The sequence below is a fragment of the Neoarius graeffei genome, chromosome 2 (genome assembly GCF_027579695.1).
Source record: "Neoarius graeffei isolate fNeoGra1 chromosome 2, fNeoGra1.pri, whole genome shotgun sequence".
NCBI classification, from domain to species: domain Eukaryota; kingdom Metazoa; phylum Chordata; class Actinopteri; order Siluriformes; family Ariidae; genus Neoarius; species Neoarius graeffei.
In genome coordinates, this window is record NC_083570.1 from 41,243,073 (window position 1) to 41,262,736 (window position 19,664).

General features: G+C 39.6%; 1 protein-coding gene across 2 annotated transcripts in view; it reads left to right on the forward strand.

Annotated features, from left to right (window-relative positions):
* The window catches only part of heca (hdc homolog, cell cycle regulator), a 40,251-nt gene extending 22,172 nt beyond the window's left edge, over positions 1 to 18,079 (forward strand). For both annotated transcript variants that reach the window (XM_060907739.1, XM_060907729.1), the window contains exon 4: positions 17,614 to 18,079. In XM_060907739.1, coding sequence (XP_060763722.1) covers positions 17,614 to 17,778 — 165 coding nt within the window. In that variant the 3' untranslated portion in view covers positions 17,779 to 18,079. The remainder of the gene's footprint in view (positions 1 to 17,613) is intronic.
* Positions 18,080 to 19,664: the final 1,585 nt, after the last annotated feature.

A 19,664-nucleotide genomic window follows, 5' to 3' on the forward strand; every position in this document is an offset into this window, starting at 1 on the left:
TCCACTGACTGGAATGATATTGATATGAGTCTAATAAAAAAAGTTATTGAAGAAATTGCAGAACCATTTACTCACATATGTAATATGTCTTTTCAATCTGGTAAATTTCCAAACAACATGAAAATAGCTAAAGTTATACCTTTTATATAAATGTGGAGATAGACACCATTACACAAATTACAGGCCAGTTTCTTTACTCTCTCAGTTCTCCAAGATCCTCGAAAAACTGTTCACAGCAAAACTAGACAACTTCATTGAAAAATATAAACTTTTAGCTGACAGTCAATACGGATTCCGGAAAGACAGATCAACAACCCTGGCATTAATGGAACTTATTGAGAAAATCACAAATGGTATAGACAATAAAAAAACATGTTATGGGAATTTTCATAGATCTAAAGAAAGCATTTGACACAATAAATCACGACATTCTATTCAAAAAATTAGAGAGGTATGGTATCAGAGGGGTTGGTTTGGACTGGGTGAGGAGCTACTTAAGTAACAGGCAACAATTTGTAAAAATTGGAGATCACACATCTGAGTATTTGCCCATAACATGTGGAGTACCGCAAGGGTCTGTCTTAGGTCCTAAGCTGTTTATATTGTACATTAATGATTTATGTAATGTATCATGTATAACGAAATGCATTTTATTTGCTGATGATACAAACATCTTTTGCGCCGGGGACAATGCACAGCACCTTATGGAAACGATCACAACCGAAATGAATAAATTAAAAAGGTGGTTTAATGTAAACAAATTGTCATTGAATTTGAGTAAAACAAAGATTGTTATTTTGAAAATATAAGTCGAACCCTCAAGTTGAATTGAAAATTGACAACATAACCATAGAAAGAGTGTATAAAATAAAATTTCTGGGTGTGATTGTTGATCATAAAGTCTGCTGGAAACCGCATATTAATCATGTTAAAGCAAAAATAGCAAAGATTACTGCAATTTTGGGGAAATCAAGACACATTCTGGACTATAAATCACTACATACTCTGTATAATGCACTCATACTTCCATATCTGAGCTACTGTGTGGAGATATGGGGTAATACCTACAAATCTAACCTGCAGCCGTTATGCACATTACAAAAAAGAGCAATAAGAATCGTCAATAATACGGGATATCTTGAGCATACAAATGCATTATTCGTAAAAGCACACACTCTGAAATTCACGGATCTGGTTAAACACAAGACTGCACAAATTATGTATAAAGCAAGACATAACCTTCTTCCGGGTGAGGTACAAAATACGTTTATGGAAAGGCAGGGTGGGTATAACCTGAGAGGGGAAATTAATTTTAAGAGAGTAAATGTTAGAACAACTATGAAAAGTATGTGCATAACAGTCTGTGGGGTGCAATTGTGGAATGGTCTGGATAATGAACTCAAAAATAGCACCAACATAAAACTGTTTAAAAAATTATATTAAAAACATGTTAATAAAAATATATGAGAATGAGGACAGGCAGACTATATAGGCGATGATGAAATTGAGAGTAAGTCTGTGACTGGTCTTCTTGTATTTTGTGTATAGTTATAGGTATGTGTATATGTAAGTACTGTATAGATGTATTGTATGTGTGTATATATGCATAACATAAGCATCTGTATATATGATTTGATTTGGTCGATATTATACCATGTCGGTATGTTTTGGTATGTTGGTATGTTTTCTTTTTTGTTTATTGCTTTTGTTTTCTTTTGTATATATAGTTTATTATGGTGGACAGTGACATTTGATTAGCGGTGGTATACAGTGGTGCTTGAAAGTTTGTGAACCCTTTAGAATTTCCTACATTTCTGCAAAAATATGACCTAAAACATCATATTTTCACACAAGTCCTAAAAGTAGATAAAGAGAACCCAGTTAAACAAATGAGACAAAAATATTATACTTGGTCACTTATTTATTGAGGAAAATGATCCAATATTACATATCTGTGAGTGGCAAAAGTATGTGAACCTCTAGGATTAGCAGTTACTTTGAAGGTGAAATTAGAGTCAGGTGTTTTCAATCAGTGGGATGACAATCAGGTGTGAGTGGGCACCCTGTTTTATTTAAAGAACAGGGATCTATCAAAGTCTGATCTTCACAACACGTTTGTGGAAGTGTATCATGGCACGAACAAAGGAGATTTCTGAGGACCTCAGAAAAAGCGTTGTTGATGCTCATCAGGCTGGAAAAGGTTACAAAACCATCTCTAAAGAGTTTGGACTCCACCAATCCACAGTCAGACAGATTGTGTACAAATGGAGGATATTCAAGACCATTGTTACCCTCCCCAGGAGTGGTCGACCAACAAAGATCACTCCATGAGCAAGGTGTGTAATAGTCGGCGAGGTCACAAAGGACCCCAAGGTAACTTCTAAGCAACTGAAGACCTCTCTCACATTAACATTAGCCAATGTTCATGAGTCCACCATCAGGAGAACACTGAACAACAATGGTGTGCATGGCAGGGTTGCAAGGAGAAAGCCAGTGCTCTCCAAAAAGAACATTGCTGCTCATCTGCAGTTTGCTAAAGATCACGTGGACAAGCCAGAAGGCGATTGGAAAATGTTTTGTGGACAAATGAGATCAAAATAGAACTTTTTGGTTTCAATGAGAAGTGTTATGTTTGGAGAAAGGAAAACACTGCATTCCAACATAAGAACCTTATCCCATCTGTGAAACATGGTGGTGGTAGTATCATGGTTTGGGCCTGTTTTGCTGCATCTGGGCCAGGACGGCTTGCCATCATTGTTGGAACAAGGAATTCTGAATTATACCAGTGAATTCTAAAGGGAAATGTCAGGACATCTGTCCATGAACTGAATCTCAAGAGAAGGTGAGTCATGCAGCAAGACAGCAATCCTAAGCATACAAGTCGTTCTATCAAAGAATGGTTAAAGAAGAATAAAGTTAATGTTTTGGAATGGCCAAGTCAAAGTCCTGACCTTAATCCAATGGAAATGTTGTGGAAGGACCTGAAGTGAGCAGTTCATGTGAGGAAACCCACCAACATCCCAGAGTTGAAGCTGTTCTGTACGGAGGAATGGGCTAAAATTCCTCCAAGCCGGTGTGCAGGACTGATCAACAGTTACCGGAAACGTTTAGTTGCAGTTATTGCTGCACAAGGGGGTCACACCACATACTGAAAGCAAAGGTTCACATACTTTTGCCACTCACAGATATGTAATATTGGATCATTTTCCTCAATAAATAAATGACCAAGTATAATATTTTTATCTCATTTGTTTAACTGGGTTCTCTTTATCTACTTTTAGGACTTGTGTGAAAATCCGATGATGTTTTAGGTCATACTTATGCAGAAATATAGAAAATTCTAAAGGGTTCACAAACTTTCAAGCACCACTGTAGAGGGTTAGGCTTGGTTAAGTTAATACTTCTTCCTAATCCTTTCTGAACATTATGTTATTGCCTTGTGGCTACGCTATTCTGTTTGTTTATGATGATGTTTTGATTATTGTATTGTTTTATTTAAATTTTTATTTTTATATCTTTATTGTTCAGAATAAAGTAATCAATCAATCAATCAATCAATCAATCAATCAATCAATCAAAACAGTCATTAAATAGGCAAACACACAGTTCCTTAATTGAGCTCAGGTGCGCCTTGTTCACGGCGCGCGTGCTGGAGTCCACTCGGCGCGTGTGCAGCCCGAGACACGCCTTTAGGTGCACGCGCCACAGCGTGCAGGACTGACACTCCATCACTGATGAAGCTGGCAAATCTCGAAATTAATCTAAATTGGAATGATATGGCCGCTGTATAAACAGTTTTCAAAATGGCGGCGCTGACACTTCACATTTGAAGTCTCGCACAAGTCGCGTGAAGCGACACCTGCCGTCGACCAAACGAACTACATTCAACGTGGCTAAAAACCGAAAAGGCTGATAAGTGTAATATAATATGCCAGTATGAGTCACGATATAAGGTTAATAAAACCGAAAACGTAATTGAATAACACGTTAATTAAGAAGTAAAGCAAGTTTAAAAATGACTTCAGTTCCCCTTTAAATGCGTCATTATGAAATGGAAAAAAGCCATTTTAAAATAAAACCTGTAATTATGACGCAAAATGGCTGTGTGGTGCAGGAAGATATACTGCAGCCCTAGCCTGGCAAGCCAGACTAAATGTGAATATTTAGTCTGGCCTCGATCCGTAGACATTTCCGAAGGGTGTGGGAGGAACAAACTGCTGTCTTTCAAACTGTCTCTGTGCGTATTGGCCAACGCTCTGACCAATCAGCGCAACAGTGACTGTGACGTAGTCAGAACGACAGAAAGCAGTGGGGGAGGCCTTGAAATAAATAATTTTTCAAAATGCGTATTAATTAATAAACAGGTTTTAGATATTAAGAAGTTTGGAGATAATGACCACAAGTTTGGAGTCTGCACCACATACTTAACATACGCTTTTTTTTAAAGTGTTTTTTGAGGGTTTGCTTAAACTATTTTTGAGAGTTTTTATTTAGTGGTGTTTGGTAAAATAATTTCCCTTAAATTTAAAATAACGGGAAAATAAGAAACAAATCAAAAAGTAATGTTTCAAAGCTGTTTATTAATTCTTCGTACTGCAGAAACTAGCCCCATCCTTTTGGCTACGAGCGGAGCCAGCTGGTAGATCAGACTTTTGCCATAGCCGGTCGGCAAAACAGCGAAAACGTCCTTCTTGAAAAGGAATGAGCGGAGAGCCTCTTCCTGCTCATGTTTCAACGAAAACTCCAAGTCTAATTCTTCTAAAACTGATTCCAAAGCGGAGTCAAACGCGCGCTGTTCACTAGCCGTAGCCATCTTTCCTGCTGTGCTTTCTCCAGTGTCGCGCAGCCTTGCTGTCACTCTTGCAAAAGCCCGCCCAAAGAATCCAAACAAAAACCTTGCGTTGTGATTGGCGGGCACGATTTGATGCCCGGGGTGTTTTTGTTTATATGGTGCGAGGCTAGACCCACTCGCTAGGCAAAAATATTTTTGGTCGCTAGGCGGGTGGGTCTAGTTTACTAGGCTACTGCAGCCCTGCGATCATGAACTCCTTGGGGGACGTCCAGATAGTTTGCAGTACTGAAATGGACTAACTTGTCACACCAAACATTCACGTTCTGTGCGAAATTTTAAGCACATTCTCCTTATCACAAATTTCTCCTTCTGAGTCGCTGACACTTCGCCCATAGTCAGCTGGGATAGGCTCCAGCTTGCCTGCGACCCTGTAGAAGGATAAAGCGGCTAGAGGTAATGAGATGAGATGAGTCGCTGTCACAGTTCACTGACCAAATTAAAGGATCACCAATGGAGGCGATGATTTCTTTATCTGTTATGGAAATGACGGCGGTTACCCGTGTATCACTGTCTATTATTATTATTATTATTATTAAGCCGTTAGCTCCCTAGGAGCATAGGCCACCAACAAGAGCTTTCCATCTTTTCCTTGTTGATGTTTCTGTAATCATTGAATATCCACTGGACAGGTGATTCGCCCATGCAGTTTCACCAGAGCCCTGTTGGCCGGCATTACCTGTTTCCAACTCTCACGATGAGGACGTAGGGGTGGACTTATGAAAGGCGTATTGTTGTCAGTTCCGACTCGCTGTTTTCTCGATCAGTTCATACATGTGTTGCAACTCACCGATGGTGCCATTTATTGCTGCCTTCATGTGCTATGGGAATTATGGTAAATACCAAACGCCGACATGGAAAGCACACATGAACGCCCCCTCTTGTGGTATTTTCCACTGGGCAACTCGTAGAAAATTTTGATACACGAGTTGCCGAGATGAGATGAACTTTAACCTTTTCAACATGGCGGCGAGCGGTACAAGACACTTGAATGTTAAGCATTGTACGTTACTAAAGTTTTTTTTTACTAGTACTAGTGGGTAGTTTTTTGTGTCTATGCAATGTTGCATCATTAACAAGTGTAATATAATACGTTAGAAATCCGTTTCCTTTAAAAATGTGTTATGGTTTGTTTTTACCTATCCAGAGCAGACGCTATTGCTAACGATAGCTAACTAACTATTGCTAACTTGAATCTGGTCCACCATCTTTAATTTGTCAACAACAACAAAAGCATGTGAACACAACACACTGGTAAATACCACTTCCCAACTGGAAAATATCATCTTCCCATAGCACATGAACGCAGCATATGTCATGCCGCTGGGCTGGGGGTATAAAAACATCGCCGGCACACTTTAAGTGTTTCATTAAGCGGTATCAGCAGTCATTTCATCCTTGTATTGATCCTTTGAACACCATTCTCGATAATTGTTAGTGATTGACATGTAAGCGAGGCTCGTTAAGCCTTTGCTTTATGGCGTTAACATGTATTACGGACTTGACTTGATTACTTATTGTTTGTCTCTGGTGGAGGGGAGAGGAGTGCATGGCTCAGTGATTTTTTTTTTTTTAATTTAAGACTCCGACTCATTGTCATTAAAGGCGCAGGACACAAACTTAGTTCGTTATATGCAAAAGTTCAGCGTAAAAGAGTTTGTAATAGATGGCTTGCAACCACATGATCAAAATGCACTACGTCATGAGCGTCCGCCATGTTGGTGGATATACAAAGCAACTAGGATGGCAGCCGCTGAAAGCATGTCTGTCAACAGTACTGAATTTTCTCAGTATTACCACGATTTGAACAATCGCGCGAAGATAGATATGTGTGATTTTGACCCGTATTATTTTAAAAAGTCAGACTTTTCTGACGATAAGACGCGTCTACCGACCATCGAGTGCAAATACAGGTCATTTCGTCCAATGACCATTTCGTCCAGTAGTTAAGACATTTCGTCCAAAGCCTTTTTCATACGCACTAGCAATTATTTTATATTTCAGGTGTTTGTTCATGGCGGCACGGTGGTGTAGTGGTTAGCGCTGTCGCCTCACAGCAAGAAGGTCCTGGGTTCGAGCCCCGGGGCCAGCGAGGGCCTTTCTGTGTGGAGTTTGCATGTTCTCCCCGTGTCCGCGTGGGTTTCCTCCGGGTGCTCCGGTTTCCCCCACAGTCTAAAGACATGCAGGTTAGGTTAACTGGTGACTCTAAATTGACCGTAGGTGTGAATGGTTGTCTGTGTCTATGTGTCAGCCCTGTGATGACCTGGCGACTTGTCCAGGGTGTACCCCGCCTTTCGCCCGTAGTCAGCTGGGATAGGCTCCAGCTTGCCTGCGACCCTGTAGAACAGGATAAAGCGGCTAGAGAGAATGTGTGTTTGTTCATAAAAAGGAGGAATTCTTAGTGGAATTTGACCGAAGCAAAACACATTTTTGTAAAGCAAACGAGTGCCATAGTACGTGCACTCCGACACTCCGTACTCAGGGAGGTAACCACGTCGGCCTGTGCCACTTGCTGACCCTGGGATGAGTTCACTCCCTTGTCATTGCAAGCTGCTCGCTTGCATGTCTGTTTCCGGCTGGATCATATTCAATCTTCAGGCGCAGAGCAATGCTCTCACGGGGGCTTCATTCGCAAATCCCGGGCCGAGGTGCAGTCCTACCAACCGAGACCGTGCTCTTTCGAAGGGGGAAGCTTAGAGGGAGGTGCCTGTAAAATTTGGCTACACTGTGAGCTCCGTTGTCAGAGTTATAAATTTTTAAAGCCGGCTGGATCATATTAAATTTTTAGGCGCCGAGCAGTGCTTTCATTCACAAACACCAGAATATCTGAAATATAAAATAATTGGTAGTGCGTATGAAAAAGGCTTTGGACGAAATATCTTAACTTTTGGATGAAATGGTCATTGGACGAAGTGTTCTGATCCCCTTGTCTCCGCTCCGTACTAAGCCTCAGAGTTTCCTCGCCCTCTTTCCGAATCACGGACGGAATTCTAAAAAATCGGAACATGCCGCGATCACGAGTACTGTAGTGACCACAACCATATACAGCACAAAGAGATGGTCGAGCTAAAAGAACGCTTAAAGCCGTGGAAAAACAAAGAGAGTCGCGCACGCATGACTATGGTTTGTATGGAATGTCGCTTGACCCCGCATTTGTATATCCACCAACATGGCCGACATCCGGGTTTCTGTTTTGCTTTGACATCACTTGCAAGTCAAGGATAGCGGGGTTGTAGTGTATATTGCACGTCCCATACTCTGTTGTGTTATACCCAGTCAGTTGACTTAAGGAGAATGTTGGGCTCCCTGAAATTAAATTGTTCATGAGTAATAATTTAACGTTTGCAGCATTTGGAAATCAAACTGTTTTTGAATTTTTTGAGTTCCCTGTCTTACAACTGGTACATACTTAATTCATTTTTGGCTCAGAATTTGGCTGAAGCCTATAAAGGCACCTGTCAGGGCTTTGAACCGGTTCAAGGAACGAAAACGAAAACCGGGAACTTTTTCTATTTCACATGGAACAGAAACGAAACCAGAAACTTTATTATTTTTTATATTCCGGAACAGAAACGCTTATTAAAAATAATGGTAACCGGTTAATACCGGTTTTTATTTCGTTCCTCAAAGTTTCCGTAGCCTACAAATAGTCATTCTTTTCCTGCGCAAGTTTCTATGACCCGCTGGGGTTCACTTCCTGTGTGACGTTCGCTGATTGAATGGAGAGAGCGGGAAGGTGGACTACTAGTGAGTAAGTGCATTACTGAGTGTCTGAGCAAAGAAGAGCCTGAACGATGCAACCTCCCTATTGGCTGTTTGTAAAAATGTATCAGTTGTTGCCCTTCCCACGGGAATCATCGCGGGCTCGAGAGCCGAGACCTGACGAGTTAGTTCGTTGGTAGCAGAACAAAATGTCTGGACACAAATCGGGTTTTCAGAAAAGGAAAGAAAATAAACGGAGGGTCGAAAATACAAAAAAGGAGGCAGAAAATGCAAAACGAGTTTTAAGGTAGGACAAATGGTTACTTTTCTGAGGCAGCCCGCCGTGGCTGCCTGCAGGCTTATTTATTATCGCCCATTTAGTTAAAATAGTTGATATAAAATGTTTATAGTTATAGTTATGTGATGGTTGTCCTGATTTAGACTGGTGTTTTTTTTGGGGGGGGGGTTTGCGCGATGTTGCACCCGGGTCCAGATTAGGGCAGAACCGGCCCTGGCTACATTTCAGGTGTAGTTTGTTTTATGTATGTATGTACTTGCATAGATATGTACTTGGTCTTCCAATATGGCGCCTAACAAAATCTCGCGGCGCAGTGACGTCATGCGGTAGCCCTCTATAGGGCCTGACTAGCCTTTGGTAACACACTAAACGAATTATCTTTCATTTTTGGCACTTTTTCTGTTTGTGTAGATGGGAAGACATACTGAGAATCCAAATCGCCAACATATGAAATAATTGTTTTGAATTATTTCTTGTCTTATTTAATGAAGGTTGTAATAGAATTAGCCTACATTTGGCTTAAGCTGGATGAGACAGAGACATAATTTTATAGCCATTTGTTAAACAGCTGACAGGGAACGTAATTAACCGTTCCGGGAACGAAGTTTTTTTTGTTCTAACCGGTTCGGGAACGTCTATTTAATGGTGGAACCCAAAACTGGAAACGTTAAAATTCCGTTTCTGTTCGGAACGAACCAATAGGAAAAAAATTCTGGTTCAAAGCCCTGGCACCTGTCTGTATGTGCATGCTTAACCGAGTTTGAGCGTGTTTAAGAATGTAATTGGCATGCCAGGCTCACATAGTGATTCCACTACCTGACTGTATAAGTGCCCTGTTACCTGACCTCGGTTTGCAGTGTAATCCTCCATGGCCGAGCAGTCGTCCAGGAAAGGAACAGATTTTGCAACGTCTGTTCAAATCCTGGCGTTGACGTAAAAGGCCGAGCTCAGACCTGCACAGGTCTCTAGTTTATGATCGGAATGGAGATTGTTGGCATTTTGAATTTTCATTCCTTTTCTCCGATAAACTTTAAAAAATGAAACTATTCTGGAAACACCGTCAGCTACTAAACAAAAAAATCAGCGACCAATCAGCCGTCTCGGATAATCATGCTTATTTATTTATTTATTTATTTATTTAAAATCCGAGCCAGTCAGTCACCATCATTGTCGCAAACCCCATTAGTAAACAGTGCTGCTGCTGTGTTTACCCCAGAGATTTTCTTTGCTTTTTGACACACGGGCTATCTCATTTATCGAACCTGCTATGCAAAATCATTCGACATAAGTTTACGTCTCATCTCATCTCATTATCTCTAGCTGCTTTATCCTGTTCTACAGGGTCGCAGGCGAGCTGGAGGCCTATCCCAGCTGACTACGGGTGAAAGGCGGGGTACACTCTGGACAAGTCGCCAGGTCATCACAGGGCTGACACATAGACACAGACAACCATTCACACTCACATTCACACCTACGGTCAATTTAGGTGGGGTTTACATTAGACCGTATCAGCGGATCATCAGATTAACGTTTTTAAAACGATTAGTGTGCACACAGCAATGCCAATACACAATTCGCGTGCACACAGCAACGCCAATACACGGATACGCTCGGCTCCGCAGGCATCCTGCGCTCCAAATCACTCCGCCCTGAACAGCGAGTGCCCTCTGGAGGGTGCGCACTCCGGCCCTGCGCAGCTCACAGAGCGCGCGAGTGAAGCGCACGAGCAGTGATTCGGGACTGAGCCGCTGTGTGTGTGATCTCAGTGCATATCGGGCATGCGCGTCACTTACCACTTGCAAGTGGAAGGATGGCAAGCCTAAAGACAATCATAACTACACAATGGGCAGTATTTGCATCAGTATTTGCAGTATTTTCATACTTTTATACTCTTTAATAAAAGGTGATACAAGGCGGAAGTCCGCGCCGTTTTTCAGCAGTCGCGTCGCATGACCAACGCCAGCGAATCAGGAAGGTGGATGTCACAGTGACGTTGTCCAATGACGATGCCAGCTAGAGCTCAGCACAGCGTATCCGCGTATTCTCAATGTTTACACAGCACCGGACCAGACACGATCTGGATTGAATACGTGGACCCTGGCGGATTCCCGTTTCCAGGCGTTTTAATGTAAACGGACAGTGCATCCGCGAAGAAAACGAGACAGATACGGTCTAATGTAAACTTGGCCTTAGAGTCACCAGTTAACCTAACCTGCATGTCTTTGGACTGTGGGGGAAACCGGAGCACCCGGAGGAAACCCACGCGGACACGGGGAGAACATGCAAACTCTTCACAGAAAGGCCCTCGCCGGCCACGGGGCTCAAACCCGGACCTTCTTGCTGTGAGGTGACAGCGCTAACCACTACACCACTGTGCCGCCCACTGCGCCTCATTTATCATCAAAAAATGTCAAATTGTGTGTAAATGTTTGCGTAAACCAAACTGGAATTTTCTATCCGACTGACAAATGCTGATTTTCTTTGTACTTGTGTGTGGATGTATGTTGTTGAATGATGTGATACAGCTGATTTGCATTTGGTACCACCCACACAATTCCATAAAAGGCAAAGCTCACAGCAGCAAAATGAGAGCTAAAAAGAGAGAGCAAGACTTTCTCAGAAGTAGAAGTGAAAAGTTATTCTGATTCACTTATATCCTGATACAAATATATAATAATTAGCAGCATAACATCACCTGAAAATCACTGTACCCAGGTGATTATGGACATCGAGCAGATCACACAGAGAAACTGCTGCTTTAAATATTTTCATGTGTCTCGGCTGATCTTGCCCTACGTTCACACCAAATGAGACGAGAGCACCAAAATGTTCCGGAAGCCATTTATTTTCTATGTGAGCCAGTGTCTCTCGATGGCGGCACGTCTTGGGCAGTGGGGGCATCAGAATAATGTTAAAGTTCAGGCAACTTGATGGTAATGAGCTATGATGCGGTTCGGCAGCAACCAGTCGGAATTTAGAAGTGCTCCGTTCGAAAGAACCCGAGAGAACACAGTCGTGTAAATATTGGTTCCATTTAAACCGTTCCCAAGCAGCCTGCCATGGAGGAGAAATTGATAATTGTGGTGGCGGGTTTCCTAATAATTTATGATGCATCCCAGTACACAAACAAATAAGAAAATGAAGCATGGACCAAGGTGTCGGAAACTGTAGATGGTTCAAGTGATTTGGTGAGATGCATAATATATTTTGTAAAAATAGGAGGGAATTATATGCTAACTATCATTATAGTTATCATCATCATTGTCATGGGGCGGGGCAGGGGGTGAATACCTATGCACACTCCAGATTTCTTTCTTTCTTTTTTTTTTAATTATTGTTTGTGTCACAATAAAACAACAATTTGCACCTTTAAAGTAGTAGGCATGTTGTGTAAATGAAATGGTGCCCCCCCCCCAAAAAAAATCCATTTTAAGTCCAGCTTGTAATGCAAAAAAACATGACAAACACCAAGGGGGATGAATATTTTTGCAAGACTGTGTGTAATATATTTTTAAGTATTTTTTTAAAGATTTAAAAAAAAAATTTATGTTGTTTGAGATGTAAATATCCCAGAAACTACATCATACAGGCAAATGAAACTGAGCAGGCTTAATGTTGAGCAATATAAGATTTATTCCTCAAAATTTGAATGAGAAATACAAAGGTATGTGGATTTCATGAACGATTTCACAAATTTTCAAGATGCACACACAGCCTTCCTCTTTGACCTTTTTGTGCCATGTCCAAATCTGCATGGCAGTTGGTGCATTTTTAGAGAATTCTCTCATAAATGCACGCTGCACAGTCCTGTTCGAGCGTACTCTAACATAGCCTTTCTCAACCGGGGTGCTGTCAAAAAGTGATTCTAACATTGAAATAAATAAAATGAATTAAAATTCCAAAAAACAATAGTTACACTAATGCAGATCATCGCCGCCTCATGCATCATCAAAATTTGTCTCACGGCCCCCTTTCCCACGTCACAACGTCACTGCCGGGGTCAGCGTATGGTCAGCGTGACTGCGTATATTTTATATGGGGGTGCCTTGAGAATGTGCGTACTTCTGAAGGGTGCCGTGACTGGAAAAAGGTTGAGAAACGCTGCTCTAACACACAAAATGCCTTTTCTTTTCCAGTGAATGGCATTTCTATACCTAAAAAGATGAAAACAAAAAAAAACATTAACCATAAAATTTTAACCTGTTTCCACACATGCTGTTAAAATTTGAGGTCAGTTGAAGGAGAATTGGCAAAGTTATTAGATTGTGAAATATCAAATTTTTTGAAACACCCTGTGTGTGTGTATATATGTTATATGCATGTGTGTGTGTGTGTGTGTGTATATATATATATATATATATATATATATATATATACATATACACACACACACACAATCCCGATTCCAAAAAAGTTGGGACAAAGTACAAATTGTAAATAAAAACGGAATGCAATGATGTGGAAGTTTCAAAATTCCATATTTTATTCAGAATAGAACATAGATGGTATATCAAATGTTTAAACTGAGAAAATGTATCATTTAAAGAGAAAAATTAGGTGATTTTAAATTTCATGACAACAACACATCTCAAAAAAGTTGGGACAAGGCCATGTTTCCCACTGTGAGACATCCCCTTTTCTCTTTACAACAGTCTGTAAACGTCTGGGGACTGAGGAGACAAGTTGCTCAAGTTTAGGGATAGGAATGTTAACCCATTCTTGTCTAATGTAGGATTCTAGTTGCTCAACTGTCTTAGGTCTTTTTTTTTTGTATGTGTATACACACACACACACACACACACACACACACACACATATATATATATTATACACACACTGTGTATTTTATTTATATATATATAATATGTTATATGCATGTGTGTGTGTGTGTGTGTGTGTATATATATATATATATATATATATATATATATATATATATATATATATATTATATATATATAGGCGGCATGGTGGTGTAGTGGTTAGCACTGTCGCCTCACAGCAAGAAGGTCCTGGGTTCGAGCCCCGTGGCCGGCGAGGGCCTTTCTGTGTGGAGTTTGCATGTTCTCCCCGTGTCCGTGTGGGTTTCCTCCGGGTGCTCCGGTTTCCCCCACAGTCCAAAGACATGCAGGTTAGGTTAACTGGTGACTCTAAATTGACCGTAGGTGTGAATGTGAGTGTGAATGGTTGTCTGTGTCTATGTGTCAGTCCTGTGATGACCTGGCGACTTGTCCAGGGTGTACCCCGCCTTTCACCCGTAGTCAGCTGGGATAGGCTCCAGCTTGCCTGCGACCCTGTAGAAGGATAAAGCAGCTAGAGATAATGAGATGAGATGAGATATTATATATATATATATATATATATATACACACACATACACTGTGTGTGTGTATGTATGTGTGTGTATATATATATATATATATATATATATATATATATATATATATACATACTGTGTGTATGTATATATATATATTACACACACACACTCACTGTGTGTATGTGTATATATATATATATATATATATATATATATATATAATTACACACACAGTGTGTGTGTGTATGTGTGTATATATATATATATATATATATATATATATATATATATATATATATATACACACACACACACACACACACACACACACACACACAACCCCGATTCCAAAAAAGTTGGGACAAAGTACAAATTGTAAATAAAAACGGAATGCAATGATGTGGAAGTTTCAAAATTCCAGATTTTATTCAGAATAGAACATAGATGACATATCAAATGTTTAAACTGAGAAAATGTATCATTTAAAGAGAAAAATTAGGTGATTTTAAATTTCATGACAACAACACATCTCAAAAAAGTTGGGACAAGGCCATGTTTACCACTGTGAGACATCCCCTTTTCTCTTTACAACAGTCTGTAAACGTCTGGGGACTGAGGAGACAAGTTGCTCAAGTTTAGGGATAGGAATGTTAACCCATTCTTGTCTAATGTAGGATTCTAGTTGCTCAACTGTCTTAGGTCTTTTTTTTTTTTTTTGTCGTATCTTCCGTTTTATGATGCGCCAAATGTTTTCTATGGGTGAAAGATCTGGACTGCAGGCTGGCCAGTTCAGTACCCGGACCCTTCTTCTACGCAGCCATGATGCTGTAATTGATGCAGTATGTGGTTTGGCATTGTCATGTTGGAAAATGCAAGGTCTTCCCTGAAAGAGACGTCGTCTGGATGGGAGCATATGTTGCTCTAGAACCTGGATATACCTTTCAGCATTGATGGTGTCTTTCCAGATGTGTAAGCTGCCCATGCCACACGCACTAATGCAACCCCATACCATCAGAGATGCAGGCTTCTGAACTGAGCGCTGATAACAACTTGGGTCGTCCTTCTCCTCTTTAGTCCGAATGACACGGCGTCCCTGATTTCCATAAAGAACTTCAAATGTTGATTCGTCTGACCACAGAACAGTTTTCCACTCTGCCACAGTCCATTTTAAATGAGCCTTGACCCAGAGAAGACGTCTGCGCTTCTGGATCATGTTTAGATACGGCTTCTTCTTTGAACTACAGAGTTTTAGCTGGCAACGGCGGATGGCACAGTGAATTGTGTTCACAGATAATGTTCTCTGGAAATATTCCTGAGCCCATTTTGTGATTTTCCAATACAGAAGCATGCCTATATGTGATGCAGTGCCGTCTAAGGGCCCGAAGATCACGGGCACCCAGTATGGTTTTCTGGCCTTGACCCTTACGCACAGAGATTCTTCCAGATTCTCTGAATCTTTTGATGATATTATGCACTGTAGATGATGATATGTTCAAACTCTTTGCAATTTTACACTGTCGAACTCCTTTCTGATATTGCTCCACTATTTGTTGGCGCAGAATTAGGGGGATCGGTGATCCTCTTCCCATCTTTACTTCTGAGAGCCGCTGCCACTCCAAGATGCTCTTTTTATACCCAGTCATGTTAATGACCTATTGCCAATTGACCTAATGAGTTGCAATTTGGTCCTCCAGCTGTTCCTTTTTTGTACCTTTAACTTTTCCAGCCTCTTATTGCCCCTGTCACAACTTTTTTGAGATGTGTTGCTGTCATGAAATTTCAAATGAGCCAATATTTGGCATGAAATTTCAAAATGTCTCACTTTCGACATCTGATATGTTGTCTATGTTCTATTGTGAATACAATATCAGTTTTTGAGATTTGTAAATTATTGCATTCCATTTTTATTTACAATTTGTACTTTGTCCCAACTTTTTTGGAATCGGGGTTGTGTGTGTGTGTGTGTGTGTGTATGTGTATATATATATATATATATATATATTTTTTTTTTTTATTATTATTATTATTTTTATTAAGATATAACATACCAGGTGAGGTGTGTTTGCTTTGTGGCCCTTTTTAAATACAGTAGTTTGCTAGATGAAGCGTTCTGAATGACCTTGTAACTGCCTTGTAACGTCACAGAACGTCCATAAACTTGCCAATGTCGTTGGCAGGTCAGCCCAAGTGGATTTTGACCCTCTTGCTATGTTTGGTGTGAACGAAGGGTGAGGGTGTCTAAACACTTATTTCCCCTCATTGTAGAGACACTTTGGAGACTGTTACAAATGATTAGATTCATTCTTTAAACTGTATTCAAATTGAATAAAATGAACATTAAGGATTTGGAGTTGAATACCCATCTTACCGTAAATACAGCTGAAATTCCAAAATGTGATTCTCTAAAATAAAGTACAATTGTAGCACAGATTTAGTCCATAGACTTACTGAATAGGTCTCAATATTAAAGCTAGATGGCCTTTCGATTTCATAAAATCGGTGAAATTTAGTTCCCTCTGAAATTTGGTCATTGTGATGTATTTTACGTATGTTTGTTGTACGGCAGCTGGCATCCACAGTGTTGCATTACTGCCATCTACAGGTTTACCTTTGACTGTGCACTGACAGTTCCATCATTCTGTCGTTAAACGAACAGCTGATCACACCGAGGTGCTCACTGAGTGCTGATATTTATTAGTTTGGTCCTGCGTTTCCTTTCCTTCGCAACATAACGTCTTTTCTTCTCGCTTTCCGTTACTGTATTCGGTCTTTCATGTTTCATTCGCATCGTCCATTTTTCTGTCCTGTTTCAAATTTGTATCCCACAATGCTTTACGCGAACGGGGAAAGCCCACCACGTGATGCATGACGTAGTATCTTGAATTGGGTCATGGTGAAGCAGGAAAAAATAGCGGAGAATTTAGGGTCACATGGCTCTTAAGTTTATGAATTGTTCTATTTAAAAAAAACTAATAAAATTGGAAGTCTGTGATTTGAATTCAGTAGCTTTCGGTCCACTAAACAAAAATAATCGGGTGTCGGAAAAATTATTTTTATGGCCTAAACTTGAAAAATCTGAAAGGCAGTCTAGCTTTAAGTAAATAAAGGTTATTTGAATGAAAGGTGCATTTGGGTCAGACGGGATTAGCATTTTTAATTGAACACTAGTTGAAGTGTCACTCAGGTCCCGTTGTATTTTCTCTTTTCCTAACAGTAAATTCAGTCCATGATGGGCTTGTTCAAGCGGAGTGTTAAATTAAAAAAGAAAAAGTGTTGTGATCCTCCAGGACGGGAATATGAAGTCCTGAAGTACTTTTCATCACTACTTTATTAATGTTAGCTCTAAATCTGTCTCGGGAAATGAGAGACTATTTCACCGAGTGTTCTGTTGAAATGGTTTCACCCCTCTCTCTCTCTCTCTCTCTCTCTCTCCCCCCCCCGCAGGCCAGACTGAACTGTAAGCACTGCGGGAAGCCTGTAATCGATGTACGTGTGGGCATGCAGTATTTCTCCGAGTACAGTAATGTGCAGCAATGTCCACACTGTGGCAATCTGGACTATCACTTCGTCAAGCCTTTCTCCTCGTACAAAGTCCTTGAAGCTTATTGACAAAAGTTCTACTTGCATGCTAGTTTTCTTCCCTTTTTTATGTTCCTAGGGAATTTTATTTGTCAGAATTCTTTTTTTTCTATTATTATTATTGTTCAAATTAAATGGAGAGAGCAAAACGATGGCAGTTAATCACAGAGGCTGGAGTCAGGACATGCTTCACTATATGTTCATAAAACATTCTCATCTGGCATTTCCAACCACGCAAGCAAGAATAATACTGTGACGAGTGAATGTATCTGTAAATGCCAAATTCAACCTTTTGTACAAAGAGAACACACAATAAAATGCATAAAATCTGCATTTTCTTGCTCTCATTTATGCTTTAATAAGACAGTGTTTTAGGGCCAATGTTAAAAAATAAATATCCCTCATTTTAACATACAAACACTGCTCTGATATGAACCATTTTTCTTTATTTTCCAAAAATATTATGGCATTATACTTTTAATATCCAACATCATCACTTTTTCCTTGATAGTTCTCAAAATATTATGAATCTATTTTCAAAATAATATAACTACAATTTTATTCTCAATGTTACAAATTTATTCTTGAACTATTACAAATTAATTCTCAGTGTTACGAACTGATTCTTGAAATGTTACCAATTTATTCTAGAAAAATTACAAATTTATTCTTGAAACAACATCATAAATTTATTCTTAGTTACAAATTTATTCTCAATGTTACAAATTAACTCTCAAAATATTAGAAATTTATTCTCAAAATGTTACAAAGTAATTATTGAAATGTTACAGATTAATTCCAGAAAGATTAAAAATGCATTCTCAAAATGTTGTGAATGTATTCTTGAAATGTTACAAATTTGGTCTCAAAAAGTTACAAATTTATCATTGAAATGTTAGGGTTTTATTCTTGAATGAATGGAGATGGAAAGATGTTCTGATATTTCTAATGAACTTGAAGTGGTATAATGTAAACACTTTTTATTCAGGATTGTCTCTGAAGACAGAGTGTGCGAGAGAGAGAGACTCAGATTGATTTCTTGTGTAAAGACAGAACTTTAATACATAATTTATTCACTAACAAGACCAAAATGGCAATAAATTGCTGTATTTTTAATAGTTAATATTCTCTTCCACAATATTACACTCCTCTGCTTAGAGGAGACGAGGTGAAAATTTCTGGTGCAGATTATACCAGGGGTATGTTAATAAAGTCATCTTAAAACAAAGAGTCAGATTTTCTTAAATAGTGATTAAAGTGTTATTTTCTGATTAATATCTAATTGTTTGGGTTTGAAAGGTGATGCATTGTTTGAAGACTGAATCTGATCATCATACTGCAAACACTGCAGTGTGTGTGTGTAATATATATACACACTAGTGTATCTAAAAAATTAGAATACGATGAAAAAGTTCAATATTTTCCATCAGTTATTTAAGAAAGAGTGAAAATTTAATATATTTTCGACTCATTACATGTAAACTAAAATGTTTCAAGTATTTTTCTATTTTAACTTTGATAATTATGGCCAACAATGCAAAAAAAAAAATCTCAAAATAAGCGAATATTTCATTTTGAGTTTGTCTAAAACAGTATAAATATCGTGTATCTCTCTGTCTAGTTCAGTACACATAATCACAATCATGGAGAAGACTGCTGACTTGACAGTTGTCCAGAAAATGATAATCGACACCCTCCACGAGGAGGGTAAGCCACAGAAGGTCATTGCTGAACAGGCTGGCTGGAAAAGGTGCACAAGCAACAGGGATGACCGCAGCCTTGAGAAGATTGTCAAGAAAAGCGGATTCAAGAACTTGGGAGAGCATCACAAGGAGTGGACTGAGGTTGGTGTCAGTACATCAAGAGTCACCACGCATAGACGTCTTCAGGAAAGGGGCTACAACTGTAACATTTCT